This window comes from Manis pentadactyla, chromosome 11, assembly GCF_030020395.1.
Source record: "Manis pentadactyla isolate mManPen7 chromosome 11, mManPen7.hap1, whole genome shotgun sequence".
In the NCBI taxonomy this organism is placed as follows: Eukaryota; Metazoa; Chordata; class Mammalia; order Pholidota; family Manidae; genus Manis; species Manis pentadactyla.
The window spans coordinates 40,603,642-40,627,752 of NC_080029.1; the positions used below are offsets into that span (position 1 = coordinate 40,603,642).

At 38.9% G+C, this 24,111-nt stretch overlaps 1 protein-coding gene across 1 annotated transcript; it reads left to right on the plus strand.

Moving 5' to 3' along the window:
• Positions 1–7,430: 7,430 nt before the first annotated feature.
• DHRS7 (dehydrogenase/reductase 7) lies at positions 7,431–22,906 on the plus strand. The gene is made up of 7 exons (XM_036919272.2): positions 7,431–7,621; positions 13,233–13,385; positions 14,992–15,098; positions 15,529–15,768; positions 18,353–18,475; positions 19,851–20,066; positions 22,687–22,906. The coding sequence occupies exons 1-7, from the start codon at positions 7,489–7,491 to the stop codon at positions 22,732–22,734; spliced, it is 1,020 nt and encodes a 339-aa protein (XP_036775167.1). The 5' UTR covers positions 7,431–7,488; the 3' UTR covers positions 22,735–22,906.
• The last annotated feature ends 1,205 nt before the right edge of the window (positions 22,907–24,111 follow it).

The window sequence follows — 24,111 nt, forward strand, 5'->3', positions numbered from 1 at the left end:
CGACTGAGTGGTGTAGACACCACGTCACACTCTCCCAGTCCCATCCCCGTCAGCGCCCCCCAGAGACTTTGGCTGGGGCTTGTGCTGGGAAGATGATTCCTGTTACCGGGGGTGCCCACTGTCCCCACCTGGGCCTCAGCCTGGTGTGCAGCCCCTGCGGAGCGAAGGGTTGGACCTGGTGGGTTTACACAAGCCTTTTTGAGTCCGAGGGCCGAGTCTAGGACCGAACGCGGGGGCGGGGGGAGATGCTTTCCTTCCTCCTTCAGGAAGCCAGTGACTGTCCTGCCTCCTGCAGACTAGAAACCCTGGAGAGGGAAGCCTTGGCACCAACATTATTGTGACTGCGATGTGGGTGGGAGCAGCGAAGCTTCCACAAGTGATTCTGCGGGAATCGTACTGGACATGTGGGACCAGGGGCAAAAGACCAGGGCGGGAGGGGCTGTGGCTGTTGCTGATACTCCGCTTTGTGAGTCCGCAGGAGCCTCCTCTTCGGGAACACCCCACTGAAGATGGGAGACATCTGGGTTTCGTTTTTTTTTTTTTCTTTTTTGATGAGTACTTCATCACCTTTATATTGTGATGTAATTGACACATAATATTATATTAGTTTTGGGTGTACAACATAATGTTTCAATAATGTATACGTTGCAAAATGATCAGCACAAGAAGTCTAGTTAACATCCATCACTATACAGTTGTAAATTTTTTATCTTGTGATGAGAACTTTTAAGATCTACTCTCGTAGCAACTTTCACATACAAATACAGTACTATTAACTATACTCACCATGCTGTATATTACATCCCTGTGACTTATTCTTTTATAATTGGAAATTTATGCCTTTTGATTACTTCCACCCATTTTGCCCCCACATTCACCCCCTTCCTCTGGCAACCACCCATCTGTTCTCTGCATCGATGAATTTGGTTTGTTGGGTTTTTCGGTTTGTTTTTCAATTCCACATTTAAGTGAGATCAGATGGATTCATCTTCTCAGTCTAATTTATTTCACTTAGCATAATGCCCTCAAGGTCCACTCATGTCACAGATAGCAAGATTTCCTTCTTTGTTATGGGTGAATATTACATTGCATATATGTACTACATTTCCTTAATCCAGTTATCCTTCCATGGACAGTAGGTTGCTTCCAGTCTTGGCATTGTAATCAATGCTACAAAGAACCTGGGCGTGCATCTATCTTTACAAGTTAGTGTTTTGTTTCTTTTGGGTAAATACTCAGAAGTAGAATTGCTGGAATATATGGTGGTTTTATTTAACCTTTTGAGGACCCTCCATACTGTCTCCCACAGCGACTGCACCAATTACATTCCCACCATCAGTGCACCAGGGACCCCTTTTCTCTACATCCTTGCCAACACTTGTTATTTCTTGTCTTTTGGTAAGAGCCATTCTAACAGGTGTGAGGTCATAGTTCACCATGGCTTTGATTTGTATTTCCTTGATGATTAGTGATGTTTCCCACCTTTTTATGTACCTGTTGGTCATCTGTATGTTGTTTGGGAAAATGTCTATTCAGAGTCTCTGCCCATTTTTCAATTGTATTGTTTGGTTTTCTTTTTGCTATTATGTTGTGTGAGTTCTGTATACATTTTGGATATTAACCCCTTATCAGATAATATGACCGCAAATATTTCTACCGTTTGGTAGGTGGCCTTCTCGTTTTATTGCTGTGCGGAAGCTTTTTAGTTTGCTGTGTCCCACTTGTTTATTTTGCTTTTGTTGCCTTTGCTTTTGTTGTCAAATCCAAAAAATTATCACAAGACCAATGTCATGGAGCTTCCTACCTTTGTTTCTTCTAGGAATTTTAGGGTTTCAAGTCTAACATTCAAGCCTTGAACCCATTTTGAGTTAATTTTTGTGTATGGTATAAGATAGGGGTCCAATTTCACTCTTTTGCATGTGGCTGTCCAGTTTTCCCAACACCATTTATTGATGAGACTGTCCTTTCCCCATTGCATATTCATGGCTCCTGTGTCATAAATTAATTTGCCATGGTTGAGCATGAATTTATTTTTGGGCTCTCTATTCTGTTCTATTGTTCTATGTCCCTGTTTTTATGCCAACACTATACTGTTTTGATTACTACGGATTTGCAACACACTTTGAAACCAGCTTTGTTCTTTCTCAAATTGATTTGGCTATTTGGTGTCTTTTTTTTTTGCAAATTTTAGGATTGCTTGTTCCATTTCTGTGAAAAAATGTTATCAGGATATTGATAGAGAACTTCTACTAAAAATTTATAAAAGAATTAACACCAATCCTCAAACTCTTCCCCAAAAATGAAAGGCAGGGAAAACTTCCTAACTCATTTTGTAGGGCCAGTATTACCATGACCAAAAGCCACAGAAACACATCATAAGAAAAGAAATTATAGCCCAATATCCTTTATGAATAGTGATGCAAAAATCCTCAACAATATACTAGCAAACCAAATCCAACAGCATAGTACGAGGATTGTACACCACCATCAAGCCTTATTTATCCCAGTAATGCAAGGGTGATTCAACATAAGAAAACCAATCAATGTAATACACTGTATTAATAAAATGAAGGGAGAAAAAACACATGATCATCTCAATTGATACAGAAAAAGCATTTGACCAATTCAAACACCATTTCATGATAAAAACACCCAGAAAACTAGAATTATAAAGAAACTTCCTCAACATGATAGAGGGCATTTTTGAAAACCCACAGCTAACATCATACTCAAAAATACTGAAAACTCCCTATAAGATCATGAGCAAGACAAGAAAGCATGCTTTCACCACTGCTATTCAACTTTGTACTGTAATTGCTAGCCAGAGAAATTAAACAAGAAAAGGAAATAGAAGTCATCCAAATTGGAAAATAAATGAAACCTTTTCTATTCACAGATGATATGATCCTGTATGTCTAGAAAAATCCTGAGAATCCACAAAAAGACTATTAGTGCTAAGTAAGACTGCAAAGTTGCAGGATACAAGATCAATATTAAAAAATCAGTTGTGTTTCTATACACCAGAAATGAATACAAAAAAGGAAATTAAGAAGACGGTTCCATTTACAATAGCATCAAGAATAAAACACCTAGGAATAAGTTTATCCAAGGACGTAAAACATTTGTACACAGAAAACTACAAAACATTGCTGAAAGAAACTTAAAAAGATACAAACAAGTGGAAAGACATTCTACGTTTATAGATCAGAACACTTCATATTTAATTGTTAAGATGGCAATACCCAAACTATCTAAAAGTCAATGCATTTCTTATCAATATTCAAATGGCCTGTTTTGCAAAAATGGAAAAGCCAGTCCTCAAATTTATATAAACACCCTCAATAAGATCTCTTGCTTTTTTTTTCTTCATTTTTCAAGTCCCTTAGAGCATTTTTAAAATTAAGGTATCATTGATAAACACTCTTATGAAGGTTTCACAGGAAAAACAATGTGGGTATTACATTCACCCTTATTATCAAGTCCCCCCCATACCCCATTGCAGTCACTGTCCATCAGTGTAGTAAGATGCCACAGAGTCACTACCTGTCTTCTCTGAGCTATGCTGTCTTCCCCTGACCCCACACACCATGTGCACCAATCATGATACCCCACAATCCCCTTCTCCCTCCCTCCCCACCTGCCCTCCCACACCCCTTCCCTTTGATAACCATTAGTCCCTTCTTGGAGTCTGTATGAGTCTGCTGCTGTTTTGTTCCTTCAGTTTTGCTTTGTTGTTATGTCTTGTTCTTGAGGGAGAATATCACCCCCACCCCTGACTTTCTCAGTCCGTTTCCACTCATAGAGTCTTTTTTTCTTTCCCCCTACATATTGCTGTTCTTGGAGGATCTGGATTTTTAAAGTTAGTTTTATATGTGCTTTTATTATGGAAGGTGACAATTTTCTTACACAGAAAATTGCCTTCATCTTGGCTGATCCATCCTGAAGAGTCCTGAGCTCATACCATCAAAACTGACCATTACTAAAAGAAGGGAAAGTGGAATAGCATTCTATCACAACTGGAATTAAACTAAGGTTGCTGATTATATAAAAGGCCTCGGTTGGGATTTTATTCAAAGCAATTTAATGACACTCAGAGAAGACTGATTTACTAAATTCTAGTAATTCCATTCTACTATCAACTTTAGTTGAAAACTTCAAGGAGGTTTAACTTTTAGGGAAATGAGTAGTTAATTCAACATAGGCTTATGGTTTGTTATGTTAATACTAATCTAAGTACTGTAGACTCTTCAAAAGAAGCACCAGCTTTGCTACTTTATCTCAAGGAGCTTAAAGTACCATGGGGACAATAATACATTAACAGTGAAAATAATTAGTGATATCAGGTTTCGTTCCTATCAGAAGTAATTGTCAAAGGGGGTGAGATCAGGCTGGAGGCAATATTCGCTCCAGATAGCCAGAAAAAGCTTTCTACAGGTTGGGAGCGGGGAGGACCGTAGAGGTTTGCAATGATATTGGAACAAGAGAAGGAAGAGCTGTTTGAGGAAATTTAATCGCTGCAAGAAACATTTTTCAAAACGTTTAAAAATGACAGAAAAGTAAAGCTTGGTAGGCAAGACTGGAAAATAAAACATTAAGGAGGGAAGCCACAGTCTCTCACTGTCATCACTGTTTTAATGTTATATCCAGTGTCTGCCAAGGGACAGACTTTGACATCAGAGCAGACGAGGTATTCTGGGACTTTGAGAATATGCAAGTTCTGTTGCATCAACACCTAGAACTTTCTCCATTTGTCTATCCATTGTTTTAAGCCATGACCTACTTCCTAAGCACTCTAACTGGGTCCCTATGAAGCTTGTGGGTTGAAAACCCTCTTGCTTTTAAATATTTAAGAAAGCTGCTGCGCTGATGCTTGTCTAACACATGTAGGTGTTCAGTAGGATGAAATTACACATTATGAAGTACATCCTAGTGGAAATTAATCAAGAAGAGTCTCTTGATATTTTGTGTAATTAGACTGTTGTGTTTTGATTACATTCTGTTTTTACTGTTGTTTACCTTAGAATATGAATCATGCCCTGGGTAGGGGAGGATCTGGCATCAAATTAGGATGTGGCTTGCCAAAACAGATACTTCAGCTGAGGGCATCTGTCAGAATCACCTTGTAAGGTGCTAAAATATGACAGATGGTGGCAGTCTTTTTCTCTGATTTCAAAAGGACCCCGTCCTAACTGAGGGAACACTGCCTTGTCTTGTGGGCCACTCTTCAAAAGAAATGGAGATTTGAGGAGAGGGAGCAGACCATGCTCATTCCAAACAAGAATGGAAGTGGGGCTGAAGTGAGAGTGAGTCTCTCCTTGTCTCCTGGCAGTTAAGATCCCGTGTTCATAGAGGAAATAATGTAGCTTAAGTTTGAATCTGTTTTTTAAAAAATTATTGGAATTTTATAATTAGATGGTTAAAATTCTGTCAGCTCTTGAGTGCACTGATCCAGGAGGGGCCAGGGCCCCACTGCTCTGCCTATCAGGCCCAGACTCCCTTCATTCATTCATGTGCCTTTCATTTGCTTCAAGCACTTTGCTTCTAAGTTTTGAGATAAATTCTGTGCAGAATGGGAGGAGGCAATCCTGACATGCTACTGTGAAAAGAACTTGCTGAGTATCTTCACCACAGCAGTAGATTCTGGGGCTGGGTTTTTCTCACTAGTGAATAGAACAAATAACGATTGTGCATGGCAAAGATACTAACTATAATCATTGTTTCTCTGATGATAGCAATGGATTCTTTAAACATATAACTGAATTCCAAAATGAATTATGCCTCTATCAGGTAAAATGAAATTTCTGAGGTTGAAATTTCTACGTTAATTTATTTTCATTTTCCACTGCAAGAACGGTGAGGTGAGATGACTGCGTTTTACGGTTTTTGTATTAGTCAGGCTTCTCCACAGAAACAGAACCAATGGGAGATACACACACATACACACACACAGATTTATTTTAAGGAATTGGCTCATGTGATTGTTGGGGGCCAGCAAATCTGAAATCTGTGTGGAGGCCAGAAGCTGGAGACCTGTGAAGAGCTGATGTTGCAGCTCGAGTTCAAAGGCAGTTTGGAGGCAGAATACCCTTTTCTTTGGGGACCTTGGGTATTTTTTTTATGGTTTTCAACTGATTAGATGAGACCCACCCACATTATGGAGGCTAATCTGCTTTATTAAGATCTTCTGATTTTAAATGTTAGTCATATCTAAAAAAATACCTTCCTGGCAAAAACTATACTGGTGTTTGACAAAAAAAGTGGGCACTACAGCCTAGCCAAATCAACACATAAAGTTAACCAGCACAGTCTCTAAATTAATACATAGGTGTTTTTAGTTATGTACATAAGTTTACAGAATACATACACTGTAATGAATGAGATGCTCATCCTGGATCAAATCATCAGATTAAAAGACAAAGATTTATTTTTGAGGCTTAGATGTTCAGAGTTCAAGTAGACCTGTTAACCTCCAGGGTGGGACAGGTTACCTGCTGTCCCATCTTCCACTTCTGTACTTGCCATTTGCAGCTCTAATCCCCTTTCACGCTCCACAAACTGGAGTCTGTGACAGAGAACCCAGTTCACACATCCACGATGTGGTCTGGCTTGGAAAACTAAATCCAACTCAACCCTTACATTTTACATAAGGGGAAACAGGCTCAGAGGAAACCCTGGGCTAGAGTTTGTCACTGTAGTGAGACGGAGCATGGTGTTTTGGGTACCTTGTTTAATAAGTAATTTATCATAAGGAAAATAAAACCCATATTGAAAAGGTGACAAGCTAATGAGGGCACTTTCTCATTTAAGATTCCTTACATAGTCTTTGCGGGTATATAAAAAGGAAATAATTTACTAGGGTCTCCACGGGCAACTGAGGGATCCTGGCCTGGCCGCCCCAGGGCCCCCGCCCAGTGCCGGCGCGAAGTGCTCCCGGGCAGCCAGTGGCCTTGGCCCGAGCTGCTACTTTGCACTCAGCAATCCGGTGTCATTTGCAACGTGGTGTCCAGAATTAAATTGGCACGGGGCCAATCCAACTCGGTGGGCTAATTCTGTGGCGGTGCGGTGGAAAACAATGTGGTGGTTTGTTTGGTTCATCTAGTTAAAAAATAAAGCTAAACAGGGGGAGGAAGCCGCGTTCAAAGGGAATATTTGTGCTCTTCCTGTTGACACCGGAGCCTGGAAATTATCGGCCTTCAAAACAACTGTTCAAGAATCGTTCCTGAAATTACAGACCTGATGGCTACAGTACCAACAGGAGCATAGCCAGGCAATGAAGTCGTCCATACCTTTTGTTCCTCCCGCAGCTCTCTACTAGGCGCGCCTGCGGACGGCAAAGCCGCAGGGCTGGGCGCGGGCATCCCCACCCGGCGGGCGGCGCGGGCTGGGCGCGCCGGCCGCTCCCCGCCCCCGCTGTCGGGGCGGAGCCCAGCGCCGCAGCTCTGGGCCGGGCGCGGTGGTGCTTCCCTCCGCAGAGCGGGGCGCGCCGCGATGAGCTGCGAGCTGGTTCTCTGGCTGCTGGCGCTGGGCGCGCTGCTGGCGCTGGGGGTGCAGCTGCTGCGCTTCGTGCGGGCCGACGGCGACCTGACCCTGCTGTGGGCCGAGTGGCAGGGCCGACGCCCAGGTGAGGCGGCCGAGGGCCTCCGTGCCTCTCCCTAGGCTGCGGGTCGGGGGACGCAGAGGCCCGGCCCCTTTGTCTCCGGTCCCGGAAGGCACGGACTTGGGTGGTCGTTAAACTGAGAGCGCGTTGGCCGCGGAACGCACTAGGTCTGACTGACTCACTTGCCCTCGGGGGGTCGGATGCAGTGTCGGAGGACGATACTCGGGGCAACAAACGCAAGCGCGTCTTCCTGCGTTTCTAAGGCAGCCTTTTTGAGGACTGGAGATAGGTTTCCCAACTTCCTGAAGTTGTTTATCTTCCACTTCTCACTCCTGGAGTTCTGAAATAAAACTTGAGATAATCCGGAGTCACCCATGTATCTACTCATTGGGATAAAAATATAACCCTAGAAAGAACTGGATTGGCATTTTGCCCGGAGCAAGATCATTACTGGCACACCAAGGGGCATTCTGCCTCTCCCAGTTTTGTCTGTTCCCTGCTTAAAATTTGATGGCCGTTTAGTGAGAACATTCTATGTGCTGAGCAGTGTGCTCCACCGCTTAGACGGTGATCTCAAACCTTAACAGCTGCTCAAAGTAGGAATTATTAATCTTGTTTTCCAAGTAGGGAAACTAAAGTTCAAATAAATTGAATGACCCGCCCAAAGCTAGGCTTAAGCTCCGTAAGGGCTGGGAGAAAGTGAGGTTTCCCTAGACCTAGTGTCCTGTTTGAAAGTTCCCAAAATATGTGAGGGGTTTTCCTCGGAAATGATAGCTAAGTAGCTCAGAAAACGGACTATGCTTTCAAAATGGGCCAGGGAGGAAAGAGGAGTGGTATGGCTTCCAGGGCGGTGAAAAAAAAATTTAGATGGCACTGTGTTTTGTGGCCCTCCAAAGCTCAACCTTACTCAACAAAATCTTATTCCTTAGTATTAAATTTTCCTCAGGTTTTCTTGGGCACAATACGTGCAGTGCTGACATTGAGTTCTGGGAAAGTACACTACACCTACGCAGGGTCAGCCCCGTGAGACTGTAGCAAATAGATGGCTGTGACTGGCAGGCAGTGCAAGCGTGGGTGTCTTTTGGCTGCTGTGTGGGTGTCTTCATGTTAGATCCTCAGTACTTTTGTGTGAACTTGGATTTTGAGAATGACGTCAAAATAGTTAAACTTATTTTATTATTTAATTCTATAAAAGTTATTCAGCGCATTATGTCAAGTGCAGAATGGAAAAAGTTTTTTCTAAAATAAATCTAGAAGCTAGTTAGATTAAAAGTTATTTTCACATATCAAACAAGTTAAAAGTTAAGGTGACTAAAAACTTTAAAGAAATTTAACTTAATTCTTTCAGTATTTTACTTTCCTTGGAAAAAGTTTTGAAGGATTTAAAAATACATTTAATTGTTGTTATTATGTACTTATATAATTTTCTAACTTGCATATGTAATTTGATACGTTACCATTTATCTAAGTAAATAAATTACATTAAAAGTTATTCAACATATAGTCATAAAGCCAAGTTAAATGGTAAGGGCTTTTACATTTTAACTTTTAAGTATTTAAATAAAAAATGTTATTTAAAAATTAAAAAAAATATATTGGTAACATGCTTTCCAAATTAAATTGAGATGGCCAGTCCAACTCAGAGATTGTTAATTCCATGGGGGTTCGGGGGTGGGGAGGAAAACAATTTTGACGCTTTGTTTGGTTCATCTAGTTAAAAAAAAGTTAAAACAGCAACAGGAGGAGGAGGAGACTGCATCCAAGGGTTGGGAATATTTGTACTCTTCCTGTTAAGCACAACAAGGCCCTCCAGAACCTTGAAACTGTTGGCCCTCAAGACAACTATTAAAGAGTCCATGAAATTTAATTTTAGTCATTCTATTTAAATATTTAAATTCAGTTTAGTATTTAAACCAGATATATTTAAATTTAGTCATTCTTAAACCTGTATTGACTAGAGCAAGCTTTTTAGAACTCCTTTTATATATAAATCACAGATATATATACTGTACATAAACAGATACACAGTATATCTGTGGAATTAAAATTTCATGGGGTAGTTATTTGGAAAAAAAAATGACTAGAAAGACCCCTAGGGGATTGGGGGTGGGGGGGGCAATAAAGACACAGTTAAAGGAACATGGAGATAGACTCAAGTTTCCAAAACAGCTTAGACTGGTAATGGAAAGATGGGCAGATGCTATTGAGGTTAAAAAAAAAAATTAACCTCTTTGTCTTCTATGTTTATTATTTTTTTGTCACTTTAAAAAATAGACACTCACATAATTCCAAATTTAAAAATAGAAAGGGATATATGCTGAGGAGTAAAGCTGTCTTCCACCCTTGTACCCTAGCCACCCATTATGTCTCTCTGGAAGCAACCACCATTTCCCACCTATTATGTATCCTTCTAGATAAATTCTCTGCATTTCCAAGTATAGATCTCACATGGTGAAATTTAACAGTGACTAATTTTAGATATTGCACATAGATCCAGAAAAATCCGTGGCACAAGTCCAGAGTAAGAACAGTCTCAACAGCAGCACATGTGAGGAACATGCGTTTTGACAGTCACCTCAGTGAGCCAACTGTGAAGTGATTGCCAGAAAAGACAGGCAGACTTGGAGGCATTTAGTGCAAGGAAGTATAGCAAACTGCAAACAACAATAAGTATCTTCTGAATACCTGCTTGTGTAAGTTGGCCTCTGTGCTGGGCACTGGGGACACAGCAATGATGAGCCAGTCACTATCCAGGCCCTCACAGAGCCCATATTCTGGGGGACAAGGGAATTGTCCATATCCACAGGAATCCTTGGCCCTCTGGCCAGTGCCCTTCAATAGGAACTAGACCTACTAGAGCTTGTGCAGAGGGGTGTGTGCAGCAGAGTGAGGAAATCTGATGCTGCCATGTCATCTGAGGGAAGGGAGCAGAAATTGGAGGTGGCTGTTTAGCCGTAGAGAAGCAAGAGACGAGAGGGTTTAGGGAGAACATAACAGCTGTCTTCAAATCCCCAAGGGATTGTCCTGTGTAAGACATGACAGAAGATGGACTCTTTCTAATATACCACAAGACAGAACCACTGCCAGGTGCTGCTTGGTGGAAGGGAGAGGGAGAGTGCGTCTGTGTAGGAAAGATTCCTACCCCTTGAATGATTAGATGGAGTGAATGAAAAATGGAGTGGGTGCCTTGGGGGTAATTTGTTCCCTTATCCTGTGAGAGAATTAAGTAGAGACTACTCAACAGCTTGAGAATAGAATTTCCAAACTGCGTTGAGGGTTGAACTATAAATTTCCTTCCAACTCTGAGAATCTGCTTTCAGAGGCTCTTTAGGGGAAGCCATTGTGCATGCCAGATTCTGTGGAACTGGTAAACAAAAGTTGGTGCTAAATAAAAAAGTTTTCTTCTCCAAGTGGGCAGAAGGTTGCGAGGGCTGTAGGTGTTCTATGGTAAACACAAGCCTGGGGGTTTTCATCATTGGCTTTAAATACTTGTTTATTGGTGTAAAAATGAAGAAATCTGTGGTACTTCTATGCTAGTTAGGAAATAGCTATAACAAACTGTATTCACCCTGAAATCTGAGTATTGCAGAACTTTGGAAAAATGAGTTGTCAGTTAATGAATACATGATTGTCTGAATGTAAATTCTGCTGTTCCTGATGAAGTTCTTCAGGAAGGTTATTCAGTTTGCTTCATATGATAGGAATGCACCGTAGCCTAGATATAGTATTTGGGATGTTTCTGTCTTCAGATTTTTACCTGAAACCTCGCTCTTCAGGACACGTTGCATTTACTTGAATGACTAAGAAACAGCTGGGTTTTAAAATATTGATCATATTAAAATGTGGGCACCATAGGCTAGTGGTCCAAATGGGCGCTTTGGAGCTATATATACGTGGGCTTATATCCCAGCTCTGCTAGGGTTCCTGGGTGTTTCTTCAACAGTTATTTATGGAATCCTTTCTATATTCCAGTCTCTATGCTAAGCAGGACACAGCAAATGAACAAGGTAGACAGGGACCTAGCCTTAAAGGAATTTATAGTCTGCTGGGATAAATTAATCTTTGTAAACCTCAATTTCATTTTTTGTAAAATTAAGATCATTCCTATTAAGTTTCTTGTGAGGGCTTTAATCAGGAAATATGTTTAAGCACATAGGAAGTAATGAAAAAAATCTTAAGCCATTATAGTTAGTAACTCCATTACCCCTGGCTGGGCAAATTAGAAGAACAAGTTATTGAGGGAATATTCTTTTGCTGCCAAAAAGTCCCTTTATTCAACAATTTTAGCAATATTTACGGATGACATCTTATTAAGCACTGAGTATATATATCAGATACTATTCTGAGAGCTTTACATCTTTTAGCTCATTTCTCTTAACAGTCCTATGATGGAGATTTTATTATTAACCCCATTCCCAGTTGTGCCAAAGTAAGGAACCAAATTTTCACATGGTAGCATTTCACTGCTGTGTGTTGGAGCTGGGATTTGAACCTTGGCTCCAAGAGCTTGTACTGTTAACCAGATATTAGGTTTTAGAATTGTTTGACCAAATAAGTAATCTAATTTCTTGATTTTAATTTTTATGGGCCAAACCAGAAATGTGTATGGGAAGTGATACCTTAGTTACTATTTTTGATAAATAACACATATTTTAATAAACAGGGCACACAGAAATGTTGCACCTCAGTGACATTCCATGAAATCATCTTGCAGTGCAAATAAGTTTTTCTTTGGACAAGTAGAATAAACTGTTCCTCCTTGCTTCAGTACTGTAACATTATTTTATAATGTTTAACAAGAACATAATTGGGCAAGCAGAGTACAACATTTACCGTCTTTGTCATATGCATTTCATCTTGGGTGAACTAGTAGATGCTCCTAAGACAAAAGCTCAGGCTCTTGGAGAGCACTTTTACAAAATGACCTTTTATTGATAGGCATCAGGAATGACTGACAAGTGGGTGAACGTTACTTTACAAGTCCAGAATTGAGTCCGTGGTGCCACAGAGTAGAACTTGGTATATTCAAACTGATCATCAGTACCTCCACTGTAAGAAGTTAGAATAATAAACACTGGATGGGACTTTAGTGATCATCTCATATGAATCCCTCATTTTATGGATAAGGAAAGTGAGAAAGTGAGTTCATGCAGATTTTCTGTTCACTTAGTCTTACTTTTCTCTATGAGACACATAGATAAAGAGAGACTTGGAGTCAGCCCATGGAGTTACAAGGCTTACCTTAAGTAAAATCTGAAAAACTCACCCAAGTCTGGAATACACAAAACAATGTTGATAACTGTACTATGATTTGTATTCATGCTTTGAAAAAATTAGAGGAGGTGTTTTCTTAGGATATTCAATTCAAAAAAATTGAAATCACCTTATTGAGATATAACGATCTTATAAAAAACTACATATTTAATGTATACAACTTTGGGGATAAGGATACACCCATGAGACCATCTCTATAATCAAGGCCATAATTATAGGATATTAAAAAATTTTTAATCTACACATTATGTCTTCATACTTAGTGGTATTGTTTAAAAATATATTTTTTTGCTAATCTTTGATTTATGGGTGTAATTCATAGCTTATTTTCACCCCTCAACCCCCCCTCCTTTCTCAATAGAATGGGAGCTGACTGATATGGTGGTGTGGGTGACCGGAGCATCAAGTGGGATTGGTGAGGAGCTGGCTTACCAGCTGTCTAAACTGGGAGTTTCTCTTGTACTGTCAGCCCGAAGAGTGCAGGAGCTGGAGAGGGTGAAAAGAAGATGCCTCGGTAAGTCAGTCTGAATAGCAGCAGTGCTTCCTAGAAATGAATCAGAGTCCAAACTCAGATACAGTTTTGGGAAATTTTGAGGTAAGAGTGGGATTTTCCTGGGCAATACGCTCTGGTTCCAGATGCTCTAAGTGTCTTGACCCAAATCCTCTTCCTTTTGTCATCTGTTAATTACCTGACCTTGCCTTTCTTTTTTTTTTTTAAGTATTTTTCTTCCACCTTTTTTTTTTTGTACGACTCTTGGCATTAGGGAGTGGCCACCAATTCTCTCAAATGCTGTTGGATTTTTAGTTACCAAATATCTCACATAGAGAAAGAACAGTTTAGCTCTTACATATGACATACATGTTTGTAACCATAGAAGTTTAATTAGAAACATCCTTATTCATTTTGCTAAAATGTCAGATAATAAAGTCATATGGGATGGCATAAGATTCTTGTTGTAAAGGATGAAAACAGGAATGGAATTAGGTTTAAAAAGGCAATTTGAGATATAATCTCCCATATTCATATACAGAGCAGCAGTGTTTTGTTTGGTTTGGGGTTTGGGTTTTGGTATAGTTATATTTACATTGAAAGCAGCCTCAAGTAATAAAGTTTTTTCTCAGGGGACATTTGGTACCTAAACTGAGATAATTTTGAATTCTCTGGCAGACCACTTTTTTGGTCATTTCTCTCCTTGCCATTCTTTAAAAATTTTTCTTTCACTTTGGTAATGGAGTTAATTATCCAAAAAAGGGAAATAGTTGCCAACACCACAGGGCCTCTTTCACAATATTGCTTTCAAAGGCTGCTTGTGTATTTGCTCTGGGCCACTTATGGTAGTTCCTCCTCCACCGCTGAGACTTGCCAAGCTCTGCCCGGGGTGAGATGAACCATGTCGGCATTCCTCAGCTGGAGTGAAGCTGATTGTTTTTCTTTTATCTGTCAGATCATTAGTGCAAACTTTCAGTTTACTCCTTTCCTCACAAAGCTTTATACCTTTTATATTTACTTGCTTGTTTTTCTAATTGGCATTACTTGTTCCGTTTCAAGGTTAGAGTCCAAGAAAACGAGTTTCAATTGTTCTTTTGATGAACAGAAATAGAAAGGACCATTATGGCTCAACATGTTTCCTGGTTGGAAATTTTAGAATTGTGTCTTTTTTCTTGTTTGTCTCATGGAATCCTACTGGTGAACTCTGAACTTCTTACTGATTTGAAGAACAAATAGTTTTTGTTTTTAAAGGCATGTACAAGAGTAAACTTTGTGAAGTTATCATCAAACAGATGTACTTCTTTGCTCCAAAATTTTGCTCTTGTTAGCTTGTAGTATAATCTTTTTTTTCTAGAGTCTTTTCCACTGTTAGACTGTGTATATTCAAGTCAAAGAGAGCCACTGTACTTCCTGTATACCCAACAAGATTTTTGTCTGATGTTGCTATATTACTACTAGTCCTCTTGGTCACTGAGGGAAACTCTTCCCGGGGCCATCCAGAAATGAGTCTGTTACCAACTTCAGCTGTAGGGTGAAATACTCACTTTACTTGACACTTCATGTAAGTAGCAAGGAGCTCGATTAAACTATCACATGACTTTCACACTAATTTTTAAGTGTCTTTATTTAGAGAATGGCATTTTAAAAGGAAAAGATATACTCGTTTTGCCCCTTGACCTGACTGACCGAAGTTCCCATGAAGTGGCTACCAAAACAGTTCTCCAGGAGTTTGGTAAAGTAAGTAGCATTGCTTGAAGTAGCTGCAAAGGGATTCCCATCTGAGCTGCTCACTAAATAGGCTTTAGGCAAATGGGTCCATGCAGTTAAGGTCAGGCCCATGAGTTGACCCTCTTACTTTCTGAGGGTTTATGTAATTAATACTTTTCATACCTTATAAGTACTAATTCCTCAATGTAGGAAAAAAAGCTAAAAATTCAATGTGCCTTTTACTTTTATGACACTGCTTTCCAAAGTCACTTAAGGTGGGAATTTAATTCCATAGGTGAATTCTGGCTTCTGTTTTATCTTTTTATTGCTGACTTCTGGAAATATACCATTCTGTTCCATTGATTCAAGTTAAACAATAACCAACCATCCCTAGGAATTCGATCAGTCCATGTACAAATCATCTCCAAAGTGCACCTTTTCTGATTTTTTTTTTAACTAGATCGACATTCTGGTCAACAATGGTGGAGTATCCCAGCGTTCATTGTTTGTGGACACCAGCATGGATGTCTACAAGCAGCTAATTGAGCTTAACTACCTAGGGACATTGTCCTTGACAAAGTGTGTTCTGCCTCACATGATGGAGAGGAAGCAAGGAAAGATTGTTACTGTGAATAGCTTCTTGGGTATCATAGCTGCACCCCTTTCTAGTGGATATTGTGCCAGCAAACATGCTCTTCGGGTAAGGTTGCTCAAACTCAACTCTGACAGAACTGACCCAAATGTGTATGTGGGGGATACGACCATCACTGCAGGAGGTCCTTGTAACTAAGGAGTGATGTAGGGACCTCTGGGAGACATCCTCAGAAGGTACCAAAATAGATTTGAGCCTCATATGCCTCCTCCTCCATCAGCAAGCATGCACTGAGCATCTACCCTGTGCCATGCATGGTAATAGATCCTGGAGATAGAAATATGATAAGGATATATAGTCTAGTCAACATATCACCCTTCACCTTATCCTCATTTCTATCACATCTTCATGGCAAATTTGGGATCTGCTCTTCATTTCTTCTACACACACTTCACAATGTAATTGTTCTCCCCATTTCTGTGATTTCTCTTTCCTCCCCATTGTATTTGGTGTTTATTTTACCTGGTCTTACAAATATACATGTATGTCAGAAATAGGAACTACCCACTGGATAATTAGCCTTGGGCTTTATATCCCTAGTGGGACTAGCCTTGACTCTTCTCTGGCTTCACTGGAAGAAGAAAATTTACTCAAGGCAGAGGCTAGGAGAAAAGTTGATTTGGTTGCATAGCTTATGAGATGTGAATAATAGAAACAAATGAATCTTTAGTGTTGGCTGAAGAGCAGATATGAGGAAATGTTAAACTATCACACAGAACAAATTAAATCATAAGGCCAATAGGATAATAAAGGAGATACAATTTTTTAAAATTAAGGTATTATTGATACATGCTTTTATGAAGGTTTCACATGAAAAACAATGTGGTTACTACATTCACCCATATTATCGAGTCCCCCCACAAACCCCATTGCAGTCACTGTCTATCAGTGTAGTAAGATGCCAGAGTCACTATTTGCCTTCTCTGTGCTATACTGTCTTCCCCATGGTTCCCCCCCCACTACGTGTGCCAATCATAATGTCCCTCAATCTCCTTCTCCCTCTCCCCACCACTCTCCCCCACCCTTCCCCTTTGGAAACTGCTAGTCCCTTCTTGGAGTTTGTGAGGAGACACAATTTTTAATTAATGCTGTTGAAGGTCATTTTAAGTAGAATATTTCACTGTTGGAATGAGATGCAATAGCCGAATGGTCACCAGTTTCACAAAAAATCTGAAGTTTGGTTCTTTAGGGTACCCTGTTAGTGCTGTGAAGAGCAGACATTTGCAGAGAGTGATGAAATGGAATGCTGTTACTGATGATCTCCTCGCATTTGGTAATCATGTATCAAGCGATTCCTGCCAGGCAGTTGGGCAAGTCTCAGGCAGGCAGATGAGGGAAGGCAGCCACTCCATCTGTTTGGCACCAAGTATCTCATGAGGCCTGCAAGATGTCTGCAGTAAAACACAGCATGAGTTGTCTGGCCTGCAGTCCAAGGCTCACTGTTTTATTGCTGGATTTGATCCTCTGACACAACGTGGCAAGTTTAGACTCTATTTGTTTATGTCAGTAGCTGAACAGTGAGACCAGGAGGCTCTTTTTGAAGAGCACATTTCCTTCCTCAATTCTCTGCAAACTATAGAGTGAATCTCTTTGTTATTGAAAAGTTCACACATTATACTAGATTTCAAACAAGGAGAGATTTTAGTGTCTGATGTGTTGGCTCTTATGGTGTTCTCTTTCCTCTTTTGATTTAGATGGACAGAATGGTAAGGGTATGGGAGTTCTCTCACTTAAACAAAGCCTTTTTTCCTGTCTATCTGAGTCAAGCACCATATTAGTCTCTGAAAGCATGAAGCCTCATAAGGCCTGTGTTTGCCAGAGGTCAGCAATAAGGGCTGGTAACTGTTTAATGTTGTTAGATCATAAATGAATATACCCTGGGTTAGCTGCTTACCTATTTCAGTAGTTAACTCAGCTTTTAACAGTGTAGCCTGAAACATTTTCTGATTTAGGAAAAGAGATGAGGAGAAGATGTTTATTCCCTATTTGGTTTAGAAATGGCCAGGAAATTTAAGTCTAGAAGGTCTAGCTTGTTTTTACAAAAGTCATTGAGTAAGCAGCCATACTACATTTTTAACTAGCCATGTACTCTGTTACCACTCAAAAAGGTGTTTGCCAAAACGAATTATCTGAAAAAGCTGAATTCTTCCCCCATGATAGTTTCTGTTAAATACGAATATCTTCTTGCTTCCCCTTGCGCCAACATTGGCATGTTAGACCACTTTGAGGGATAAAGTAACTCAAACTCAGTGATTCTCAGTGAAGAACATACATCCCTTTTGGAGTGGGGACATGGGGACTGGTGTGAGGAGGGTGGATCTGAATCCCCTATTCAGTGCTTGCCTACTATAAAAATCAGTGGCATAAGCCACCACTGCCAAAAGGGGTAAACTATTCTTGCCAGCAAAGAGCTGAGAATGCCTGTTCTAGATTGCCTTTGGTCTTAGTTAAAAATACCTGATAAGCTGGCACAGTGACATTTCTTGTCCTTTACTCAGGCATTCCAAAACAAATTTTGATAATGTGCTGCTATTCTTCATAAAAAAATTGAAGAAAAGTAATTGCATGCTAACAGTAAACATGAAGTATGTATTTAATTTTGCCTTTTTTTTTTTTTTTTTTTGCCTACTAGGGTTTTTTTAATAGCCTCCGAACTGAACTTACTGCATACCCAGGTATAATAGTTTCTAACATTTGCCCAGGACCTGTGCAATCAGATATTGTGAAGAATGCCCTAACTGAAGAAGCCTCAAAGGTAAACATTTCTAGTTGGAGAAGAATTTGAATGCTTTAATAGTTATGTATTGGTGTTGTACCTCTATGCCTCAGGGTTTTCATATTAGAACTGCTTATGAATTATTTAGGAAACTGATGGCACTAGGAAGTGTTAAGGCTTGCTGATAGTGCTTTGACATCATTTTTTTACTGACATGTAGTTGATATACCGTATATCTGTTTATTAGTTCCAGATGTACAACATAGTAATTCAACAATTATATGCATTATTAAATACTCACCCTGATACTTAGAGTTACCATTTGTCACCATACAAAGTTATTACAGTATTACTGACTATATTCCCTGTGCTGTGTACTTCAGAATCTGGTTTTAATAAAGGCTAAAGAGATTGCTAAATTACTCCTTATAAGTAACCCAGTATTATGTGGGCTATCAACATTTTAAAAACCCTGTTTCTATCAATTCGTGAAGTATAGCTACACTGGAAGGTTCTGTGTGGTTGGATTTTAGTACTTACATCTTACTGGGATTTTAAAGAGGGATTATGGTGAAGGAGTTTAGAAAAAGTGTTATTAAGTTGTAACTTCAGGTTAGCTTCAGCCACCCCTGTGCTTCCCTCAGCTCACAGGTTACACATAATGATCTATCAAAAGACTAACAAATGTCTCATGAAGAATCCAGTGTCACACAACATTACAAAATCCCTCTAAAGACTATGAAATTTTCCTTTTCCATCAATACCTATTTCTACTGAGACATAGATCTGGATATGCTTCTATGTAAATGTTCACAGGTATTATATTTCACATTTTCTGTGGAGACTGTTAGGTAACATAAGCTCCCTTTTATAAGAAAAAGTGACTTGGAATGTAGACATGGTTAGGCCAGTGTGAGCATATACTCCTTTCTTGGCTTCAGTTATTTATAGAATGGTAGTGGATTAACTAGACTCTAGTGTACCAGATTTGTTAACTACCAAGAAACCACTTTTATCTTCTTTCTCTATTTCATCCCCATGGACTCTGTGTTTCACAGAATTTCATTAGCTAAATGTATTAATAATTTCAAAAACTTACCGCTAAAGTGATATGTAATTATCATTAAGTACATTAAGATGATGCAATTCTAATTAAAAGCGAAGAACTTTCATCTTTTATTTAGCCTGTACAATCTTATCTGAAAAATGTATGATTTGTTAGGCTTTTTGAAATACTACAGATTGTTTATAGATACCCGTTAGTATCTAAGGGGACTCCTAAGGGGCATGAGGTTTTACTAATGGAGTCACTCAACTAGATGACATTGGGCTCTTTCTAGCTTAAAAGTTCTGTGAAATACCTTGGGTAAATATAAATACTCAGCATTTGCTTAATTTTTAAAAATTTTCTTAGACTATAGGCAGCAGCACAGGCCAGTCCTACAAGATGCCAACCAGTCGTTGTGTGCGGCTGATGTTAGTCAGCATGGCCAATGATTTGAAAGAAGTTTGGATTGCGGATCAACCTTTCTTGTTAATTGCATATTTGTGGCAGTATATGCCAACCTGGGCCTGGTGGCTAACCAACAAATTGGGGAAGAAAAGGATTGAGAACTTTAAGAGTGGTGTGGTAAGACCAATTTATACATTTATTAATACATATCTTGTAGGAAAATATGAAATTGTCTAGTCTTCGTAAACCTTTCTAACTCTCTACCAACCTCATGATATAAATACAAAAGATATAAAAAGTATTCCATCCTCTATGCATATCTGTAAATTTATAATAGATTACTACTGACTTGAAGAAATTTTTCTGTAAGGTGCAATCAAAACAAGGGTTGCCATTTTTTCTTATACACTTACTGACTGGTGTATCAGAAACTGAATGCTGTTTCTCTAGTTTCTTGCCACAAGCTGTTAAGTGTCCTACAAGTCTCAGCTCTGGTGTCACCTCCTTGGGTTGATACCCGATTTCTCCTCCCATTTTTCCCCAAGACAAGGTAAACCTCAACCCCATGCTTACCTCTGTCAAAGCACTTACTGCACTGTTAGAGCAAAAGTGCTCCCTCTGGGTCGTACTGTTTTCTCTGGCCTCATTCTGGAAACACTGTGTACCTCTGAGATGTCCCAGTGTTCATGTCTGAGAAAATATGCCGATTACTTATTTTTTCAAGCACTCATTCATACAGAAAATTGAGGAAAATTATGAACTATTCCTGAGAAAATTGAGATCATTTAAAGAGTTCAGTGTATAAACAGCACAGGAAGTATGAGTTAATTAAAAAATTATGGATATGATTACGCAAAGAAAGGTTTTTTGATGTGGATGGATTTTACTGTTAAAATATTTATTTCAGTGATTACTACCTTCTTTTAGAAGTACATTAATAGGGATTCATGTATGAAGAGAATTATAAACTGGGATCATACCATACGAATTATCATATAACCTATTTAAGCAATCCATGAAATGTTAGACATTTAATTTGTTGCAGCTTTTTGCAGGACAGTGAAAATGAATGTGAAAAAAACAAAATGCATACATAGAGACTTAAAACTCACTTGATGCACTAACATGTCCAAGAGCTTATACAATCATGAAGGGGGCTATTCATTTTCTACCAAGTTGTAATGTGGACCATTTTGTTTTGGGCCAAATCATTTACAAGTATTTGCTAATGTTGGACTTGGTTTGCTAGTGTGGGATGGTTCTAAAGGTAGAGCTTCATAAAATATTACATCTAAATTTTTAATCTGTAGGACAGCTGATAAAGTGGTATTGTGCCCAGTGAGGGTTAAGAGTTGAGGGGGAAAGGCCACCTTACTAGAGAGGTGACAGAGCATCCTGGTTAAGAGCAGGGAGCCTGGTGCCAAGTTGCCTGGGTTGAAATCCCAGCTTTACTTCATAACCTCATTCCATGGCCTTGGGCAGGTTACTGCTTTGTAAGTCAGTATCCCTATTCTACAAATGGAGATGAATGGTGACAATAGCACCTAGTCAGGATTGGTACAGAGATTAAATGAGTATTCAGAAAGCTCTTAAAACACACAGGAGTGTTATGATTATTAACTGTTAGCTGGTAATGCTTTTGTTTTGATGGTAGCAGGACACTCAGCTAATAGTAAAGATCAAAGAGTTACATAAAAGGGCAGAGAGAGAATACATTTTTAGAAATAAATGTTTCAGAGGGGAAAGAGGGCCCAGGGGCCAGAGCTTCTGTCCCCGTTTAGCAGTTCTTCCAAGAATGTCTGTAAGGTTATTTTGTCTTGTTTATAGAATATCAAACTGTAAAATAAAAACATTACTCAGTAAATCTAGCATTTGATTACATCTAGCCTTTGCTAAGAACAGTGGCCTTTCTCTTCCTACCACCAAACTTTCATATATTGCTATTACTTGGTCTTATTACTTGTTTATGATAAACTGGGCTTCTTTTCATTTCCCAATACCATTTCTGATACATAATACCTCATTCTTCACACAAGATCATGGAAACTTTAAAAAATTGTTTTCACTTTTTTTTTACTTAATTCTCCCCTCCCTGTTTTCTTCCCCACCATTTTCTATTGTATATATCCATCTCCTTATTGAGATTTGTTTATAGGCATCTAAGTTAAAACAATGCCAGTTAATGTACTTGTTGATAATATGTGAATTTGTTTCTATTCTTTAGGTTACGAACATGGCCTGAACTTTATGAATCTATTATTTTTAGGGGTCAAGAATAATAGCTGCACTTAATATTGTGTTACATATTTTTTTGTCTTAGTGCAAATTCTTGGAAGTGATAAATGTGTATCTTAGGAATTATTAAGTTACCTTGTTTTATTGTTTAAGCAATATACTAGAAATTCACAAATCATTTTAGAGTTATTTGTCAAATATTTCAATTCTAAATATCCTGTTCATTTTATTTATTAAGGTAGATGAGTGTAGGCATGATATACTGACAAAGAATAATAATGATAGAGATTTCAGCACTTAAAAAATGGCATTAACAGATGCTAACCAATGATATTTATACCAGACAGAGAAGATAATGATGCTAAGCCCATTGGAGATATTTTTGTATAGATCTAGAATTTTGGCTATGATTTTTATCTAATTTAAGCATTTGCCCAGGTTTTATAAGGATCATTAACAGTGAATCATAATGCTGTAACTCCTGAAAACAGAAGAAATTAATTGTCAAAACTGGAGTAAATACAAGGAGGGACTGACTGATGTCACTATCACTGTGTTATAGGATGCAGATTCTTCTTATTTTAAAATCTGGAAGACAAAACATGACTGAAGGTGTACTTGGATTTCTCAAGCCATTTGAGGGAGAAATGGAAAACATGAAAACAACAATCTTCTTATATACTGAAGACTAATCTGTAATTTTACTTTTGGATACAACTTTCAACATGCAATAAATAATAAAAGATTGCCATGAATCTTGCAATAAAGATATTAACATAATATATTCTTGGATAAAAAGATCATTTAAAAATACTCTAGCATATATGCTTAAAATATAGGTTAACAGAATGCTACACAAAGAATAACATTTAACATCAATGTATGGAATATTACACAAAGCAGAGTGCTGGCTAATGAGCAGGTACAAAGAAGTATCTGAAACAGCTCTGCCTTCAAGGTGTGCACACTCTCTATAAACAACTGTAATTTGAAGCAGTAGGTAGGGTTCATAGCAGCCATAATTTATTACATTGTTATTTATACGTAATTTATATTATTACATTATTTGTGTATCACCTATTATATGCCATTTGCTATACTGAGGTTCTTTGTATTAGTTAATTTATTTAATTAGCTCACTAAGGTACATGGTATCACCAGTCTCTGTAAATAAAGAAAGAGATGCCAAAACAAGTAGGTGTTACTTACCCAAGGTCACAGAGCCAGTAAAGTGAAGCCAGGATTAAACCCAGCTCAGGAAGACTCCACTGGCAACTCCTTACTCTAGTTGTTAGGATTAATTTTACTTTAATTTTTAGCACCTTACAGTGACTCAGATCTCACATGACTTGCTGGTACGCCCAGTAGTTGAGCTGCCTAACCCCAAAGCTACTGGTTAACTCTTGCACTGACTCACAAGCTGTCAAATTGTGCAACCCCATCTATGGCTCACTTCGAGCACTGATAGAATACACCATTTCTGTCCTTTTTCAAAGGGCCATTCAAGATAATGATTAGGAAATGAGGTGTCAGTGCCAAAAGTCAATACTAAAAACACTTGGTTTCAAAGCTCTTAACTATCTTTGGCAAAATGAACTTTGACAAAAAGCTCTGTCTATCTTGGGCTGCTGACAAAAAAGATAAAAGGAAGAGATTTTCTACACAGATAAGGCATGTAATTATACATGCTATAGGAAAACACTACAAAGATGAATTTTTAAAGACTGTTTTATTTATGACTCTTCTTCCCTTTATTGGCTGGAGTAATTAAGCAAACTGAACTCATTTTTCCTTCATTCCAGTACTATGTTCATTTCAATCTCTGTTGCTTTTTCACTCATGACATTCTGGAGGCAAGGGATGCCTGGTTTATATGCTCTCAACATTGTGACTAGCACAATACCAAGCACTGGAGATTCAATAAGTAAAACAATTGTCTTGAGCTCCAATCTACTATCTAAATTCCACCCCTTCAAGGTTCAGTGCA